Genomic DNA, 20,457 nt, shown 5'->3' on the forward strand with positions numbered 1-20,457 from the left:
CATCATGGAAAATGTGGCTAGATTATCGGGTATAGAAGTTTATATAAATATTGGTAATATAACAGAAGTGGGGATCAGACAAACTAATATTTTAACTATTCACAGCTAAAGGATCACAAGGAAACAACTTGTTCTGTGTTAGGTGTGGCCTAGATTAATACAGATATCATTCGCTCCAAGTAAATATTTTAAGCCCTGAGACAAAATGTTGTCTAGTTTCTGAGCACCTTTTGAAGTTAGCGTGGTTAAGGATGCTTAGTACATAGAATCATAGAATGCTAGGACTGGAAGGGACCCCAAGAGGTCATTGAGTCCAGCCCTCTGCCCTCATGGCAGGACCAAGTACGGTCTAGACCATCCCTGATAGACACGTATCTAACCGGTTCTTAAATATCTCCAGAGGTGGAGATTCCACAACCTCCCTAGGCAATTTATTCCACTGTTTGACCACCCTGACAGTTAGGAACTTTTTCCTAATGTCCACCCTAAACCTCCCTTGCTGCAGCTTAAGTCCATTGCCTCTTGTTCTTTCCTCAGAGGCCAAGAAGAACAAGTTTTCTCCCTCCTCCTTTTGACACCCTTTTAGATACCTGAAAACACCCAGCACCTTGCATGTATATTAGCCAAAGCAATCAAAGGGACCTCTCATTGGTATCCCTTTGTGTTCAGGGCCACACCTGTACATACAACAAATGAGTGCACCAAATCTTCTGGGGCCAGTGGCCTGCACATGGTGGTGAGAGGCACAATTTGAAAAACTGACCCAGCATAGTTTAAAAGTTCGTCTTGTTCTTTGAGGTCACATTCAAAACATCATGTTTCAAGTAAAACTGGATTTCCATATCTGCTTTAATTGTTTATGCTAGAATATCTATGCATGATCAGTATTTTTTTTAAAAAATATTACGGTTGGGTTGTCTCCCACCCCCACAGTGCCACCTGGGAGTACAGCCAAACCCTCTAATTCACCATCCTGGGCGTGCTCTCACACACTGGAGCAGTGACAAGCAGCTCTAGGACTAGGAGTGGGACACTTCACCAGCATTCACACATATAGGCCACACCCAGTTGCAGTTACATGCAGGCCTTCTAACAGGCCACTGCCAAGACAGCCCCCACCATCACAGGCAAACCTCTGGAACATAAACCAAAAATTATGCCGTCTTGGGCTCCACAGGAAACTGTACAAGGTAAGCTCACAGTTTGCCCTTCCCTCCAAGTGAAGAGGAGACGCATCAGCCTTACCACTTGAACTAAGATTCCCAAGCATTTGTTCTGAACAGTGAGTTTGGAGCGAAAGCATAAAAATGAATTACAAACCAAGATTTTAAATGTTTACAAGTGACAGCAAACAGATCAAACCGATTACCTAGTAAATAAACAGAAACACAAATTAAGCCTACAATACTAGCTGATGACACAGAAAGGCTGGCAAATTTTCAAGATACAAACTACACTTGCTTTGCAGCTTGGAATGCTCAAGTTTTTTGTACACAGGCTAGAAATTCCTTTAACCTAGGTCAAGTACTTCCCTCTTTATGCCTCAGGTATTTCCAGGAGTTCTCTTGTCCTTCACTCCCTACCTTATAGAGCTTTGGCATATGCCTGGAACCCTTTCTCCCAAGTTTAGTTGTAGAAAAACAATGATATCCGAGATGGAGGCCAGAGTCTAGTTCTCTGTCCACATGCCCAGACAGTTTCATAGCAGCCATTGCTTACCGGCTTGTCAAAACATCTAAGAAAAGGTTAAGATATTCCACAGCCCATTGTCTTTGTTGATGAGCCATTAGCACTGTCTGGCTTTTTCACTGTTGTACCTGAAAGGCTACGTGGAGGTGGTTTTTAAGAGAAAGCCCCTTTGAAATATAGATTCCTAGTCAATAATCCCAACGTCAGATACAAAAAAAAAAAAAAAAAAAAAGAGAGAGATACAAGCATACAAATAGGACATTCAGCTAATCATAACTTTTCCAATGACATCTTACACACCCCATTTTGTACACAATGCATCTTAATTAGGCCAGAACCAGATTATAATATTACTCTGAATATGGGGTGCAGGATCATATCATTGTTCTGTAATAAGTTCAATGCAGTAAGAAGTTCTAAATAATTCCCAAAAGTGTTGTTTGAAATTTGATGTTGAACTAAGTATCTATGTCAAAATGGGCCAAAAGCCCAAAATTCAGATCCAGGTTTTAAACAGAGTTTGGGAGTATCTCGGTTTGGAATAATCCACTGTTATTGCATTAACTGCAATAGTATATAATCTGTGCAATTGAGAACAGAGTTCAGCCTTATGTATCCAGCAACAAGCCTTCAGCAGTTTTTTTTTTTAAATTACTTAGAAATTCTGGTAGACTAACAGATATTTTGGAGCATAAGTTTTCATGGGCAAAGACCTGCTTCATCAGATGCATCTTATGCTCCAAACTATCTGTTAGTCTATAAAGTGCCACAGGACTACTACTTGTTCTCGAACATACAGATGACCAACTACCTCTCTGATACTACAAATTCTGCTTCACCAAACTAATGCTATAATGCTACAATGACTAGCAGTTTTCACCCTGAATATCAAACTGTCTGGGCCAGAAAATTAAGATTACGTAAAAAGAATATACACATGCAACAAAAGATCTACTCAAAACTTTGATGGGTATCAAACAGCAAACTTTGATGGATAACAGCAAAGTTTAATACTTGACCTTTGTTGAAGTGTACCAAACCCGTACGTCTACTGACACTCACTGCATAAGTTTTTTGGCACTTCCTGCACAGAGGCCAAGGACTGAATGAATGTACATAGACACTATAGTACTTTCCTTGGCCCTTGTGATTTTTCCAGGGCGCAGAAGAAACCTAGTAGTGGGATACCATGCAGAACGCTTGTACTGCAGTTGCTCTCACAAAAGCGGAGGAAGTTTGAATCCGGGCTTCAGTCTTCTCATTCTGGCACTTGGTGTGAGCTGCAATTCCATGATTAAAAAAAATAAGCAGACATTCACTACAATAGTACTAATTATTTGGGTCATGTGTGACTAGCAAGAATAGGATGAAATGGCACAAAACAGAAATATCCAACAGGAGCCAATCCAGCCAACCAATGTATTCACTAGAATGTTCTGCTGGAAGTGGGTGGAGGAGAATGAGTTTAACAAATTAAACCCACACAATTTAACAACTGGAGCAAGCAGACTTGTAAAGCACAGTTAGAGAGCCCTATATACTCTTCCACAGACTGGCATCACATTACGTGGTGTTCTTTCTGGTGAGGAAGCTAAAATGAAGGCAAATTGTATGCATAGTACATTAGAAAGCTCTGAATTTAAGGAGATATGCCTTTAATTGAAGGCACTTCCATGCGAGAAAAGGGAGAACTAAAGATTCATTGCAGTTTCAAATGTAGTAATACATTTGTGCTTATTAGTAATCTATGTCCATACACAGTCTACGATTTATGGCTGTTTTGTATCAACATCTGTTTAAAAAAACAAGAACATTTATCTTCTAATGGCTATACCAGATGTTGTGTACAAGCCGAAGGATTGCATTAGAAATAACTCTATTCCAAAGCATTTCTCCTCAAACCTTAGCCACTACTCACAACTGACAAAGCTGTAGATAGGTGCAAAATAAATTTATGTCATCATTGTGAGCTTACAGGTGATCAGTCCTCAGTTTTAAAGGCAGAGGTAAGATGACAGAGAAATCAGAACAGTATAGGGGTGGGCAATGAACCCTGTGGACATACACCACAGAGAGGCAGAATGTGAGAAGATAGAAATTGGAGAGGGCAGGGAGTCTGGAAACAAGTTGGGCCTTCTCTGTGTATAAAAGCTAGGCTGTTTTAACTACACCAGTGTGAGGAAGCATGTCTTTCCCACAAAAGCTCATTACGTAATAAATACATTGGTTAGTCTTTAAGGTGCTACAGAACTGCTTGCTAATTGTGAAGCTACAGACTAATGTGGCTACTCCTGTGAGTCTACACCAATATAGTTAAAGATACGTGCTCCCCCAGCGTGGAGGGATGCTTTTGTGACAGTACTAATACCAGTACAGCTATTCTCACACAGGCTGGGGAATAAGCAATTCTGATATAATTACATGTAGGTCTGTAGATGACTTAGACGATGTAGATGTCTCGAGGTCCCTAAGTCCAGCCCCCTGGGCTGAGGCAGTACCAAGAACCCTAGGCCACACTTGACAACAGTTTGGATAACTGCTCGTCCAAAGCTTCCGGGGCTGGGGATTCCACAATCTCCCTTGGGAGCCTATTCCAGAGCTTTAACTACCCTTAGAGTTAGGCCAGCTCTGTGCTACTGGAGAAAGTTGTCCTAAGATACACACCTCCAGCTAGGAGAAGGCCATAGCAGAAGTACCTTAGGTTGAACTTCTGCAGCATCACCAATGCGAGAGGTTGACAGAAGAAACTCTCCCATCAACTTCCCTTACTCCTCATGCTCCAGTGGAATACTGGGGTAGATCAGTGGTTGATTTAGTCCATCCTTACTAGGCCCAATAAATCAAACCCCAGGAGGCTGATCTCCTGGTGTGGGAAGACGAGCCCTTAGAAAGTTTTTTCCCTGATACTTGACCTAGATCGCCCTTGCTGCAGATTGAGTCTGTTACTCCTTACCCTGCCTTCCGTGGCCATGCAGAGCAATTGGCTTCAGTCCCCTTATAAATAACCCTTAACGTTTTAAGAGTGTCTATCTGGTCTCCCATCCGGTGCCTTCCGGAAATTGAATTTTAACAGTCTGATTCTTTTTAAACACCCCCCACCCCACCTTCATACATCAGGGTTTGTGATCTCTCCCCCCTGTCTGGCCGTGTTCCAGTCTGCCCCCATCTTTACTGAAGTGTGGTGCAGAGAACTGGACACAATGCACCAGCTAAGGCTCCGCCAGTGCCCAGTGGGGCAGGGGAATAATCACCTCCTGTGACTAACATATGACACTCCTGTTAATACTGCCCAGAAGACCATTCGTCTGTCACAACTGCATCACTCTGTTTGCTCATATTTTAATGTAGGCTTTACTGTACTACCCTACCCACCCAGCAGTATTACCACCCCTAGCCAGTTACCCCCCCCCATCCCCCATTGCGTAGTTGTTTTTGATATTTCCTTCCCCTTTTCATTTTGTTTATTTTAGTTATTTGTCAAGATTGTTTGTAATTCTAATTTTGTCCTCAAACATGCTAGCAACCCCTTCCAGTCTTGCATCACCTGCAGATTTTATAAAACATGCGCTCTCTCCACTTCACTAACCAAACCAGTAAGGAATTTTGCAGTAGTAGAATTGTTTTAGTAAAATGTTAGGCCCTGAACTGAATTATACCTGTTTTAAAAAAAAAAAAAAGAAAGAAAGAAACTGGCTGTAGAGCTAACTTCGGATACAAGGAGCAAAGGGGTAAGCACCAGCATGAAGGTGAGAGTGGTGCATGATTAGTGGTGAAATTTGGGCACACTGAAGGAGAGGCTAGATGAAGTAACGCTACTGCGTCGTGTGATTTATGACTGAAGGTATAGCTTTACTACCCAGAAGACTGAGCCAGTCAAGGACAATTTTCTGGGGTTTGGGTTTGCATGCCTAGTAAGGATACGCTAAACTGAACCATCAGGATTCACTAGTTGTCCCTAGTACTCCTCATTCTCATAAAGAGTAGGAAATGAGGACAGCCAGATAAGTCAATTGTAGATAAGCAATTCCAGCTACAGCAATTGGGTAGCTGGAATTGACTTATCTACAGTCAACTTTAAGGTCTAGGGTAGATCTGACCTAACATTATGGTACCCCAGTGGAGAATCAGCGTCCCTATTGTGCTAGGTGCATAAACTTGTCATTAAGGCCCAGGATCAGAGAGTTTATGGCTTAGGATCAGAAGAGGCAAGAGTAGAGGGTGAGAGACGATAAAGCACATTAGAATGTCACAGTTCTCCTCCATTGAGTCTGTGGCCGGAGATGATAAAGTGCTGGAACACAGAGCCCCAGTGTCCCCAGTGCCCTTTAATTCAATGCATGGCTAGAAAAATGCACAAGTTTGCACTAAAATTGCCCATTTTCACAGAGGCCGAGTGTCTGCACTGCCTACTGACCTCCATGCAGCAAAGCTCAGATGAAGCCACAGTGATGTGGATTTTGGTACCAGCCCTGTTCTAGCTTCGCCCCCCTCTTGCGCAGGGGAGTGGAAGGTGTGGTTTCAGAGCACTGTCAGGAAACCTTAAGTACACGTGCACTGCACAGCACCGGCAGCAGCTTGGAGAGGGTGCAGCACTGCACAGTGAAAGGCAGGTGATGTCTCCACACTGCTGTGTATCAACCTGTCAACAAAAGGTGGTTGGAGTCTTTTCCCGCTGCCTTCCCCTGCCAGAACCTCTCCCTGCAGCTGGGAAAGGCTCTGGCTGCTCTCCGGACAGGAAAGGCTCCAGCAGCAGGAGTTGGAAGGACATTGTACTGCTGAGGCTCGCATGTTAGGCCGGGGAGGAGGCACTGCTTGTGGCTGCAGAGCACCACGTAGGATGCACACAAGGGCACAGGCACATCTGTACTTGCCTGTCTGTGTGGTTGTTTATACCTGTGCAAGGGGGGCATGCCCTGTGCATACTTCACACACCACAATAAGGAGCATGCAGTGTGGACATACCTTAAATCAGGCAGGGAACCCCTTATCACAGTAGAGGAAGCCATGTTGTCGGGAGCAGCTAGTCTCCTACCAATCCCAGCTCATTGTCTCCCAACCTGCAGATACTGAACTTCACCTTGCACCTGTACAGAGGTTTCCATGATATCAGAAAGGAGAGTGGACAGTGTTTGAGGGGGGTGTCCTCTTCTTCTGCAGACCCATGCAGAGCTACTGCCTTCTAGCCCTCAACTCACGGGTACCATATGAGTGATTTGGCCCATACCTAGGGCCAAGGGCAGATAGAAATCAAACAAGCCACAAGACCGTGAGGTCAGCTAGAGCAGAGTTACTGGGGTAGCACAAACTGCAAATCACAAGAGCTGGTGCCGTCTATTGGTGGAGGAGAGTAGACAGAACAATTCTACCTTCGTACAACTGTCGGAGGGAAGTACTGGGTACAGTTGTACTTAATTTGATTAACATTGCACACGGTGGCCAAGATTGTCAAAATCGGTTTTGGTTGTTTCCATTTTGGGGTGCCCCAAACTTAAAAAAAAAAAAAATCAAGCCCCTTAGGAATTGGTGGGCACCTTCCCTCTGAAAAAAGTCTAGGCATCCAAAACAGAGGCATCCGAGCGGCTAGCATGTGTTTGCTATTGCTCATTTTAAAAAAACAAAAAAACCTTTTTCTGCCATACAGACATTCACCAAACTACCTAACCCCACATGGCAATGCCTGGATAATAATCATACAGTGCATTTGGTATTTTGGAAATAAAGGTATATTCTACTATAGTCCACAGAAACATTTAATCAAATGAATTTACCCAAGTGTCAACAATTCCATGTTTCGATTACAACCGTCCTCGGCTGCCAAAAATATTTCTATTTCCTCTCCCATCAACCCCCACTCCTCCAGCTGCAGAGCTGCGGAATGGATCAGCACAATGGTAGACATTAGTGTTCGTACTGCGTAAAGACTTATCTGTAATTGCAGAGGTTTATTTTCCTTGAGTTATCATTCTCAGTGCATCTAGATTCTTAACAATTTGTAATTCTCTTCCCTATATTACACAGGGCAGATTGCTTATCAAATACAGTCTCAACATTAACCTGTCAAACAGGATTTGCACAAAGCTATTCTGGATGTAGTTTAGAGTGCACGTTTATCAAATACTGGATTAGCTGAATCATGCACTGAGCCACATTGTTACTGAGTGTGATTAAATCACAAAACAGTTGTGGCACTATGTCATAACACACACGACAGAGCGTAAATCTTTAACCTTTTCCCCACAGCGGCTGTGGGAGCTCTGTACACAGCTGTATTCCAGAAGAGGTCTCGTCAGTGCCCTGGCATAATGGCAACAACATTTCTCTCTCTCCCTCTCTCGGAAATACCTTGCTTGACTGACCTTTACACTTACACAGTAACCTTTGTCTGAGGCACTCGGAGTGTTCCGTGTGTTTCTTTCGCAGTAACCCTTTGGGATAAATTAATAATTAAACCCTTTGTAAAATAATCAACATGATTCAACTTGCCCAGGACACCGAAACAACAAGTTTAGACCCTTAGAGCCAGACTTCCCCATGCAGTGCTCTGATCACAAGACTGGGTGTGCATTATGCTCGTGAATCAGCCTTGACCACTTTCCCTCTCGAGTGAGATGGGTGAGGAAAGTGTCACCTTGTTGCTGTAACTTGGGATCATGGTCTGGGAAGAGCTAGAGACGATACCGCCTGCTTCCCCGGGACATTTGTGCAATGCACAGCATAGCACGTCACTGCCGTGGCACTCCAACCTCATGGTTAAGGCAGTCAGAAAACAGCCATTAAACTGGCTTCAGCCTATTAGTGCCTCCATCCTATGCATCGGCCTACTTTTTCCTGTTTCTCTAGTTATTAAAAGCTCAGCCCAGTCTTTCCTGCTGGTTGCTGTTGGTCACTCAGCTCTTGCCTGGTAAACCAGAAATACTTTCCTCTTATTCCACCTGGAGCAGGATTCAGCTCAGCGGGAGAGCTCAGCTGAAGCCAGTTGGCTGCATGCACAGAGATGGTTCAGCAAAGACTTTGCCCAGAGTTTCCATGCTTTGTTAAACTCCTGAACACCTTTTCTTTAAAAAAAAAAAAAAAAAGTCCAACGTTTTCCCTAATGCCTCAACTCTACCTTCTGACAGAATAACCCATCCAAGGGTGGCAGGGTGCAGAAAGCTTCATGAGGGGAGACGTGCAGAGTTTGTTCTGAATGCACTTCCTCTCAGCGAAAGGGCTCGAGATACCTCAGAAAAGACAAGCAGCAATGCCACTAAGCACTACAGAGCCCCATGGAGCTGCAGATTTAGCCTGCAGTCCTAGAAAGCTGTATTCCCCCACCCCACAGAAGGATTCTCCAAGACAGGGCAGCAGTAATTTTTGCCAAAGCACTGCTGGCAGAAATTGCTGGAGGAGGGTGGAGAGAAGAGCTACTGATTCCACACGGCAAGTGTCTGTCCTGCTTGTGCACAGTCTGTTTGGATAGCACCACCTGCTTTTTTTAGAGGAGCTGAACAACTGATGGAGTGGAGACTGCAGCTACTTTCTGCTCCAGCTGCCTTTGTGCCTGGATAAAATCACTCTCTCACACACACAGGACCCTAGCATCTGGGCATGCACACAGACATGATCCCTCCCTCATGCAAACATCTCATTCTGTCTATACAGGTCCATAACAGGATCTCCTAGGCCTTGCAAAATGCAACCAGTAACACCCTGACAGAAACCTGCCCTACATTCAGCCTTGTTTAAATTCTAAAGTTGTCCCTCTGTTTCCCAGCCAGCTAGATTTGGTTGGCACTTTCCAGCCATGTATTTTACTCTGAGTTTGTCTACATTAGAGTTTATCTCGAGTTAATTTGTTGCCAATCACAGGCTGAGCCCTAAGGTAAGCTGGAACGAAGGTTTGCATGGCAGCCACAGTAGATGTTATGGACATGATAATTACCTCAAGTTATCTGGCACTCCATTAAATTGTGGTAAAAGTTTCTGTAGATCTGTTCTAGAGAGCTTATCCACACTAAGGAACGAGGTGTGTTTTTAAAAAAGCAAGTGATAACTAAAGCATGATAGATACTGGTCGATTAGTTTTCACTCCTAATGTAGTCATGGCAAGTTGTAGCTTTAACATGGGTTATTAGCTGGTTAAGGGGAGCCCTACACACATGGATGTCCCAGAGTAAACTTTAGGGAATATTATCCAACCTAGCCTCTACAAAATAATTACCTACCTCAAGTTAGTTGGCAAGCAATCAACTCAAGGAAAAAATAATTCTAATGTAGCTAGGCAGGCAATGAGCCAGTCTTCCAACAGTTGCACAGAAATTTCCCTATAAACCCTGTCTGTCAAGAAAACTCTGCAGTTCGAAATTTTCTAGTGTTATGATACAGTGTTTGGTCCCCACTAAAACTAACCAGCAGTCATGTAGCACTTTAAAGACTAACAAAATGATTTATTAGGTGATGAGCTTTTGTGGGGCAGACCCACTTCAGATTGGGAGAAGTAGGTCTGTCCCACGAAAACTCATCCCCCTAATAAATCATTTTGTTAGTCTTTAAAGTGCTACATGACTGCTGGTTAGTTTTGTTAGAATACAGACTAACACGGCTACCTCTCTGTTACTAGTCCCCACTAGTAAGTGCTGTCAGTATGGCAATCTGTAGCATCACAGAATACAGCAACAGCCACGTCCCCGACCATCTTTTCACCCTCTTGTTATAAAGCTTTGCAATTCACAGTGCACCAAGAAAGTGAGTTAATATTGACCAACAGAAGTAAACAGTTCAGCAAGGGAATTTAATAACTGTGTGTGTTATGTGATTCAACCTATTCAAAGTATGCATTTATATAGGAGACAGACTGGTGGAACAGAACATATTTCCTACTCTTCTGATAAATTCCAAATTTACTTAAAGTTTTGTGATACAAAAGTGCAGTTTGAGTGGGTTCTGGATGAGGTAACAGTAGCCTCTGTGGATTGCCAGCATCCAAAGAGCGCTGTTCAACCCACTCCACAGATAGAGTTCTGAACTCCCAAGCGAGAGGTTTGCAGTCAGTTGTTGGACTCATCACTTCATGGGCTGGCAGGAAGCACAGTATAAAAGTCAACTGTTTCACTTCACAGGGTCACTTTTCCATACAAATGGCTCAGCTGGCTCAGAGCCTTTCGCAGCAGTCCAAGCTCTTGGTCCTCAACCAACCTTTTGCCTTGACTTTGTCCAAGTCTTCTGGTTTGTAATCACAGCCACAGACAACTAAAATGGGGTTTGCTAGGAGATCTTTACTGGCACTTTGTAGAAGCAAAACAGAGGCGGCCAGGGGCTCTTAATGCACTTTCACTTATGCTGGGGCTGAAGTGATTCACAGCTGCTATAAGGAGTGCCAGCAGTTAAGGACCATGCCCAGTCTTCAGCTGTGTACTCCAGTCCCTCTGCCCTTTCCCCCCACACAAAAGCCAAGTGCTCCGTGCAGTGTGGGGAGCAGGTGGCACGAGGTGGCATAGAATACACAGACTGATATTAGACCCCAACATACCAGCACCGGCAATTCTTTCAGCTATAAATCACGTTCCTGTAACTATTTCAGTGTTCTATAGACAGGGCCCTTCCAAATTCACTGCCCACTTTGGTCAATTTCAGTTATAGGCATTTTAAAAAGTTGTAACATTTCATTATTATTTCAGATATTTAGATCTGAAATTTTCGTTGTTTTAATCGCAGGGGGTCCTGACTCAAAAATTAATGGTGGTGGGGTTGCAAGGATAGTGTAGTAGGGTTTGCAGTACTGCTACCCTTACTCCTGTAGTGCTGCTGGGGCCAGTGCTGCTTTCAGAGCTCGGCAGAGGTAGCTGCTAGTCAAGGAGCCCAGCTCTGAAAGCAGCACTTCTACCAACAGCAGTGCAGAAGTCAGGGTGGCATGGTACTTTGCTGCTGCTGCTGCTGCCGCCACCGCCGCTGCTGTCCAAGTGGGACACCCAGTCAACAGAGCTGGGCTGCTGCACAAGGGCAACTGAAGTCATCACAGAAGGGTGGCAATACTGTGATCCTGCTAAAATAGCCTTGTGACCCCACTTCAGCGACCTTTTGGATCAGGACCCCCAATTTAAAAAATCCTGATTTGCCCCATTAAATTTGTATAGTCTCTTGTGTGTCTTTATCCTGTACCAGATGTCACAGGGGGAGGAGACCAAATTTCATGGTCTGTGATGCATTTTCATGGCCATAAATTTGCTTGGGCCCTGTGTATAAGTTAGAAACCAATAAAAACAAATTGCCCAAAAACAAACCCAATTGCTACTCAAAAAATGGGTGTTTCACAAGGCTGACATCAATACTCAGCAGCACAAGAGCAGAAAGTCTGAAATAACGCTCATCTCCTGCCAGCCATGGTCAAGATTCACCTTGATGTTCAAATTGGCAAAAGGGAGTTGACACCACCTCTATTTGCTGCCTTCTACAGTACTGCAGCACTGTGTTTTCTAATCTCCAATTCTTCAAGCAAGAATCACTAACACACAGACATACAACAATTTTCCAGGAATATTCCAACCCAAATAGATGTAGCTTCAGTGATGTTCCCTGCATCACTTTCGAATTTGTGTTCTGCCAATATTCTATCAGACAAGTTCCTGGACAGATATGTTGACAAAAATAGGCACCAGTCCAGCAATGTACTTACACATAGTTTCAACTTTAAGTCCAAGACTACACATGTCCTTTCAAGTTCAGTGTATGGTTAAGTTCTTAGTATACCAGAAGATTCAGGGAAAATTACTGTTACTGTTGTAATCGTAAGTATACGCACCAGAACTGAAAAAAGATCTGTGTGCTCAATTAACACTCACCAGCGGAGCTGGTGAAATGGGATTTGAATATGAATGAATGATTACTCACAGAAAAGTGGATTTTGCATGTGCATGATAAATCATCATGAGATTCCTGTGTTTACAAAGCACAGAACTAGAGAAGGCCGCATTTCACAAGCGTATGAGGTTGGCAGCTCCATGCTGCAAAATGCCATGAAGCAGGACATTTGTACTCCCTTCACATTGTGTAATTCTGGTGTGACAGGACCAGAAACAACTGAATGAAAATGTATTAGAGCCCTCAGATTAAGTACAGAAAAAACTTTCAGGATTTCAAGTTTACTTTTAGAGTTTTTTTGATGCCACCAAAATACAAGTAGACTAGCAGTGTCCATTCCTACGTTCCCCTTCACCTGCATATTCTTCAAAGAGCAAAACCTAACAATATAAGCAGCACAGCTCTTGACTCCAGAGTATCTTGGGTTCGTTTGGGTCCCAGTGCAAGCACCCCACTTGTCTGGCTAGGGAAGTATGTCTAACTGCATGGGGAGTCTCCAAGTCACTGCAGGATATGTGGGAGCCTGGAAGGAAGATGCTCTAGAGAAGTGTTTCTTAAACTATGTTCCACAGACCACTGGTGTTCTGTGAATAACTTGCAGGTGTGCTGCGAGTGTTGGAAAAAATAATTCATAGTTTTACAATAAATAACCATTTTACAGTGATAACAGTAATGGAAAACACTGAAATTTTATTTCTACATCTCGTGAGAATGGTAGTAATCTAGCGACACAGCAGGGTTCATTAACATTGCGCTAGCGTCCCCTCTCTACGGCAGCGTAATAACTAGCAACAACATGTGGTGCATGTGCTACGCCAGTGTGGTGGCTCTGCTGTTTAAGAAACACTGCTCCAGAGCACAGCTTGGTACACCTAAAGAAAACCAAGAGGTGCCATATGTATGCCAGTACAATTTCCTGCTGTCAAAGATACAATCTGGATATAACCTATTTGCATGTGGAAGTTAGAGCCTCTGTGTTGCAACACTCTACCAGACACGGGAACCATTTCCCCTGTCTCATGCTTTAAGGAACACTAGATGCTCATACCATCCTGGAACTAGAGGATTCCCTGGGCACCTCTTCCATTCCCTAGCAGGGCTATATTCCTTCTCTGCACCCCCTATATCCATTATATCCCACACACATGCTCAAGAACGGTTCAGCCAGTCCAAATTCATGCTGAAAAATACCCTTTATACTACTGCACCCCAGCTTGCATAAGCTATTCACGGCATGGCTTTAAACAGTGTCTATGTCAGTCACCCCCCACTTGTCAGTAACGGAATCTGTCTGTGCTGCCCCCTAAACTCCCACCACCGTTTCTACACGGTCAAGGCTTCCCCAGCATTGGGGACTGGGCTGCGTCTGAGGACAGAGCGTAATGGAGCAGAGCAGTGGCTGGGGTCAAAGCTGATGAGCTGGTGGTAGAGAGGGAATGAAGGCAGAGGCTGAGTGGAGGTGAAGCAGGGAGCAGAGTGGAGCTGCAGGTGGTTTAGAGCTGGCCTGGAGGCAGAGCAGGATTTGGGGCTGAACAGTGCTGGAAAAGGAACTAGTCTGGAGGCAGAGCAGAGCTGGAAGCCTGTGCTTTCCTCCCGCCACTCCTGACAGCTGGCCCTAGCCCTGCTGTGCACCCTCCCCTAGAATTCCTCCACACCCCATTCAAGTCTGGGGACCTCTGGTATATAGCTACAAATGGTGTGAGGTATACAGAAAGGTGGGATTCCAAGGGTAGTAAGGCAACCTCTGTTTCTGTCCCGAGGTCACAAATCTGGCCTCACTAAAGTCAATGGGAGTTTAGTCACTGACCTCAGGGAGACTAAGATTTTGGCCTAGAAGTTTTCGTTGTGGACAGAAAACATTTGAGTATTGTCGTTTCCTGTTTTAATGTCCCTTAGTCTCTCTTGCTGTGGGTGTGATGCAGGAGAAACCCACATGGTTCTCCGTTGAGAACTCCAGGCTAATAAAATTAGATAAACCTCGACTGACATATCTTTTTATACTTATTCACTGGTAGGAGAAGAATTTGGACTGGTTTCCTCGAATGCGAGCCATGTCCCTGGTGAGCAGCGAAGGGGACAGTGAGCAAAATGAAATTAGAAACCTGCAAGAGAAGTTGGAGTCAACCATGAGTCTTGTAAAACAGCTGTCCAGTCAGCTTGCTGAACTCAAGGAACAGGTAAGCGCGAGAGGGCTACAAGTGGGGACAGGGGCACAGAGCTCCTGGCCACTGCCCTAGAGCTCTACAGTAGTGTTTCTTAAACTAAGGGGCTGGAGCCCCAGACCCCTTTAAGTTGCTGCTAGAATGCTGTTCCACCTGGCTCTGAGGACTGGGAGAATGGGGCGTGCCATGGTCCCCTCCTTCTGCCAAAGGCCACACCCCTTCCATGGGTGCAGAACCAGCCCCTCTCCACACCTTGTTCTGGAGCCCACAGTGGCTGTCATCCCAGCAAGGCAGGCATTTCTGAGATGCATACAATACAGCCTATACCTGTTCCTCCACTCCAGCCGCGGACACACAAGTCCATTCTTTGCATGAGACAATCTCATACTTCAAAGGAATCTTGTACTTGTTTTTTTAATGATGAAAAAATTGCATTTATTCTGCTCATATGCACTTTGCAAAAATGCCTTTCTAATGCTGTTGCACTGTCATTGCCTGGGCTGCTGCTAAATAGTAGTCAAAAACCTCTCATCCTTATCTCCCTTTCTACCTTAGATGACAGAACAAAGAAAAAATAAGCAGCGACTGGGCTTTCTTGGATCAAACACACCCCATGTGAATCATCACATGCCACCACACTGATACCATGGGGCGCAGCCCGTGACTAGCCTTTCATCAGTATTCCTGCTCGATTACAGAATAGAAAGCTTGAGATCCAGAGGAGGGAACAATGCCTATTGTTACAAAGTTAAAAACAACCAAGTGCCAAGATGTTAAGTGGTTTAGCTCTGGGAACAATTTGTAACTGTTTTTCATGGTTGAAAGGGACCACAACCTAGAATTCAAGAAATACAAAGAGAGTTCTTCTGTATGCATTCTGCAAACTAAACTCGACTGGGTTTACACTCTCTGCAACTCAGCTGACTTCAATGGGGACTGTGTACAATGCAGGTACTGGCAGTATCTGGCCATATTCTTAAAAACTAATTGAAGATTTCTTCTCAAAGTAGTGGAATAACCAAGGTTTTTCCAAGGAGGATAGTTTAACACCAAAAATGCAACCACCTTCTTCAGACTCAATAGATGTTATTTCTTGTTTAATTTACCAAATAGCAAAATGTGTTGTATTTGCTTGCATTTTTAAAATATTATCATAAACCCATCCACAGGAGCAGTTATAACATCCCTGCAAGTTAAATTCTGTTAGAGGCAAAACAACAAAAAACAGAAATCCTACACTCAGCCTAAAAAAAGTGGCAAAGAGAAACATTAGCGCTTTTGAATTTTAACTGTCATCATGCAATTTCTTATTTATGACATGGAGCACAATGGATTTACAGCTGTGGGAACTTGGAATTAATTTACAGAAGAACACTGACAACATAACTGGAAGTGATTTTTTCTCCTGAAGTCAGATGTTCTCTATTAATGTAGCTGTGAGTAGAGATTTCACATATTATAATGTTAAATCGTGTTTTAAATCCAAGCTCTAAAAAAGGATTGAGAACAAATGTATTTTAAAATCTTTATTGAGGTGTCTTTTACCAAAAAAAAAAAAAGACTTCCTAAAACGAACTCTGATGGTGTCATTACCTTCCATAAACACAGGGTAAGCCCTATTTGTCATAAATAAATTAGGGCCATATCTTGCTGTCTCGACTCATTCCTATTTTCAGTCATACTGTTGCCTGGGATAAAGATCCAATCCTGCTTGCCCTTGATGCACGCAACTCCCATTGGCATCAGTGGGAAATATCTTGTTGGCACCGCTAGTCAGGACTGTAGTGTCCTGCCAGAAGCATGCACTTTTCAGCCATGTTATTCTGAAGAGAAAGTCACAGGGTAAGTTCAACTCTGTGAGACTATTAACTTTAAGGGGCGGTTTTCAAGGTACAAATGGGAACTGGGAACCTAAACTCCTTTGCAGAATCAGAGTTAGTATCAAACTGCCTTTGAAAAGCCCCCTTTTGGTTTTTAAAAGCAGCGTACTTAGCAGGTATCAGTAAGAGATTTAAAGAGGCATTTGTTGGAGCTACTTGAAAAATCATTCCCCACCTCCCCTCCCCTGAAAAATTTCAGAGGGGAAATAAGGAAAATTAGGCAAATGTTAAAAGAATTAAAATTTTCTAGTCGCAGAAAATCCAAAACAGCGGACTTTTCCCCCAACAAATCCCACTTTTTAAAAGCAGAAATATTTTTTCCAGAAGATTCATTTAATTAGAAAATCACTTTTTGATCAAAAAATTTGATCAGTTTTCAAGTAGCTCCAATAGTCATAGAAAAATGGGTGATGTTACTGATGTTATAAAAGCAAATCAGGTGAGAACTGGAAAGACTGGAAAAAAAATAGGACTTTTCTCTCCTCTAATTAAACATACCCCCACCCACAACATACACACCCTTTTATGGCTGTTTCTGGAAGTCCTATCTTTCACATGGGATCAAGGGAAATTTTCTGACCTCACTTATAAAAAGGGAACTTTATAAGTGTCTTCAACGCTTCGCCACTTAGAGGGTCCTTACATGGGCTTAATTCGAAGAGACACAACACTTCTAGGATCAAGTTGTGTATTTCCCTATCAGAAATGCACATCTCAATATGAGCAGTGGCACCCACGTGTGTTACACACAATGTGTACCATTGAGTACCACTGAACATGAATGAGCAGGATCTACAGGGGTGAAGTTTACTTCCTCCAGGGATCCTCAGGCCCTCTAGCTAGGAGTTTATACCTCATCATCTGTCCATAAGGCCACAAACGTCTTCCCTGAGGAGAGTTCAACAGAAGCTCCATGAGCAAAGCCCTTTTTCCCCTTTGAAGAATTAGTAAACATGGAATAATATGGTTTGGATTTCACTAATTAGAACTGATGAACTGTTATCTTATATGAGCAACATGCTAGAGACCTACCCTGGGGCTTCTGGCCTCCCATGTAACTATAATGGTGGGAACACCTATTGCTGATGGAGTGGACCAATGTAAACCATGACCTGACTGAAACCAAGATAAGCTGCACATGGGTCAATTGCGTTTTGCACCACTCGATTGCATTTGTACTGAGACCTGGTCTATACTAGACATTTAGGTCAGTTTATCTACAGCGGTCAGGAGTGTGAAAGTTCGACACCCTTGTCAAGCCTTCTGAAGTCCCGTGTAGACAGCACTTGGTCAAAGGAAGAATTCTTCCATTGACCTGGCTACCACCTCTCAGGGAGGCAGAGTACCTGTGCTGACAGGAGAACCTCTTCCACTATAGTTAAGAGCTATACTGATGCAGTGCAGTGGCACTGCTGTAGCATTTTAAGTGCAGACATGTTGGTAAAATGTACAGCTGTGTGGAAGAAACCATACATTCCCACTCCCGACGCACAGGAGCTTCACTGACGGACTTGCCGGCAGGCAGTGCTATGTCAGCAGGAGACATTTTTCCACCGACGTAGCTTCTGCTGCTGCTTGTTGAAGGTGGTTTAATTACACCAGCAGGAGATTTCTCCTCCATTGGCTCAGAGCAGCCACATCGAAATCTTGCAGCAAGGCAGCGGCATCGGAACAGGTGGGCCACTGAAAGCTCTCTAGTGCAGTTCTAGCCTTTAGGGTCTCACTTCGGCCTTACTGATGCAGCTACATCAGTAGCTGAAACCAAGCTTTAGAGAATGCCACATATTCCTCTTCCCGCTTTTCCCGGTGTAGCGAGGTCAGTGAGCTATGATGTAAGACTAGCGTACGTTAGAGAACCCAGCCACACCATTTTTAATTCCCTTTAGATTTGATGGGCCATATAATCAACTGTGTTTGAATATCAATCCCCTCTTATCTTCAGCAGCAATATAAAGTAGCATTTATTGGAACTCAAAAACATTTATGATTGTTATTTCTGGGGGAAGGAGTGGGATAACACTGGAAGTAGCTGGCACACGTTTACAGTTAGAAAACCATCTAAATGATTGCAAAAACCGTTTTTTTTTATTTGGTATAAGCTGGAAAATGAGAACAGACGTATTTGTCCACTAAATTCCTGATTACAGTTCCAACCTGCAAGCATTCTGTCTTCCCTCAATCCCCACTAACATTCCCCTTCCTCACAAGAACTCATAGAATCATAGGGCTGGAAGGGACCTCAGGAGGTCATCAAGTCCAGCCCCCTGCTTCAAGCAGGATCAACCCCAACTAAGTCATCCCAGCCAAGCCCTTGTTAAGCCGGGACTTAAAAACCTCCAGGGATGGAGAATCCACCACCTCTCTAGGCAACGCATTCCAATGCTCCACCACCCGCCTGGTGAAGTAGTTTTTCCTAATATCTAACCTACACCTCTCCCTCTTCAACTTCAGACCATTGCTCTTTGTTCTGCCGTCTTTTACCACTGAGAACAGGTTTCTCTCCAGCCTCTTTAGAGCTCCCCTTCAGGAAGTTGAAGGCTGCTATTAAAAAAATCACCCCTCAGTCTTCTCTTCTATAAGCTAAAAAGGCCCAAATCCCTCAGCCTCTCTTCATAGGTCATGTGCCCCAGCCCCTTAATCATTTTTGTTACCCTCTGCTGAACCTGCTCCAGCACATCCACATCCTTTTTATACTGGGGGGCCCAAAACTGGACACAATATTCCAGATGCAGCATCACCAGTGCCAAATAGAAGGGAACAACCACTTCTCTAGATGTGTTGCATCGATTACAGCACTGCTGTTTAGAGATCTAAAACTGCAAAAAGCAAAAAGCTGTAATAGACACCAGGTAATGCTTGCCACAGTGCCTTTCTGATGTTTATTGCTTCTGAGACAGACCTCCTTAATCAATACAATGCTACTTGCACAGATTGTAAATATCTTTCACCTGTGTTTAACATGCTTGCTAATTCTTCTGGGAGGTCACTGCAGGCCTGCTCACATGAGTGATCCCTATGCAGGCAAGTAGTCTCTAACTTCACCAGGGGGCAGGACCGGTTTCCTGGCCCGTAAGTGTTTGTAAAAAAATTCCCGTTGATAAATTCATGGAAGATAATGGGAGTGTGGAGGTGGAAAATCACTTTTATAAACATTTGTATGTATATCTTTGTTTAATGAAGCCAAGATGTCCTATTCCTATGCAAGTACCAATAACACCTACATATTTATACAAAATGATTGCAACTATAAACATTATGAACTTTCAATGCCTTAGGGGACTAACTAAACTATGTGACAATTAAAATCTACGCAAGTATGTCCATTGCTCCTGATTAACTTTTTTAATAAAAGTTGTCATTTTATACATGTTTGCTTCTGTATATTCCATTTCAGAGCAGTGTGCAAATGTGCGTTGCAGAATTAAAATCTTCTAAGAAGAGTTGGTGTGGTGAGTTTGTATTGTAATGGTGTAGTCACTCATGCAATAAAAGCGCTGTAGGTAAAAATACCTATCTTGCAAGTCAGATATTGGGGTGGCTTCACCCAAATTCCTCAGGGATAAGGGCCAAACCCAGTAAAGCAATTAAATGCCTACTTAAGTACATGAGTCTTCCCATTTGACTCAAAGGGACAAATAATTAAGTGTGTAAAGTTTCAAAGATGTTAAACGTTCAATGGGAATTAGACTGCATTTGAAAATCTAGCCCAAAGATCCTGACAGGTGCCTACTAGGATTTTTTTAAATGACCTAAGCAGGCATTTATGTGCTTAGATATCAGCACATCTTAAAAGGCTCTGCTGGCTCAAGACTTAGATGACCACACCACACATATAAATTTCTCCTTCCCCTGCCCCCCCCCCCCCCCCCCCCGACATGGGCATTATTAAC

The 20,457-nt window shown here is 43.6% G+C and overlaps 1 protein-coding gene across 3 annotated transcripts in view; it reads left to right on the plus strand.

Moving 5' to 3' along the window:
- ITPR2 (inositol 1,4,5-trisphosphate receptor type 2) overlaps window positions 1–20,036 on the plus strand; it is a 340,554-nt gene extending 320,518 nt beyond the window's left edge. For all 3 annotated transcript variants that reach the window (XM_075004401.1, XM_075004407.1, XM_075004412.1), the window contains 2 exons: window positions 14,541–14,702; window positions 15,243–20,036. In XM_075004401.1, the coding sequence (XP_074860502.1) occupies window positions 14,541–14,702; window positions 15,243–15,329 (249 nt within the window). In that variant the 3' untranslated portion in view covers window positions 15,330–20,036. The remainder of the gene's footprint in view (window positions 1–14,540; window positions 14,703–15,242) is intronic.
- Window positions 20,037–20,457: the final 421 nt, after the last annotated feature.

The sequence above is a fragment of the Carettochelys insculpta genome, chromosome 1 (assembly GCF_033958435.1).
Source record: "Carettochelys insculpta isolate YL-2023 chromosome 1, ASM3395843v1, whole genome shotgun sequence".
In the NCBI taxonomy this organism is placed as follows: domain Eukaryota; kingdom Metazoa; phylum Chordata; order Testudines; family Carettochelyidae; genus Carettochelys; species Carettochelys insculpta.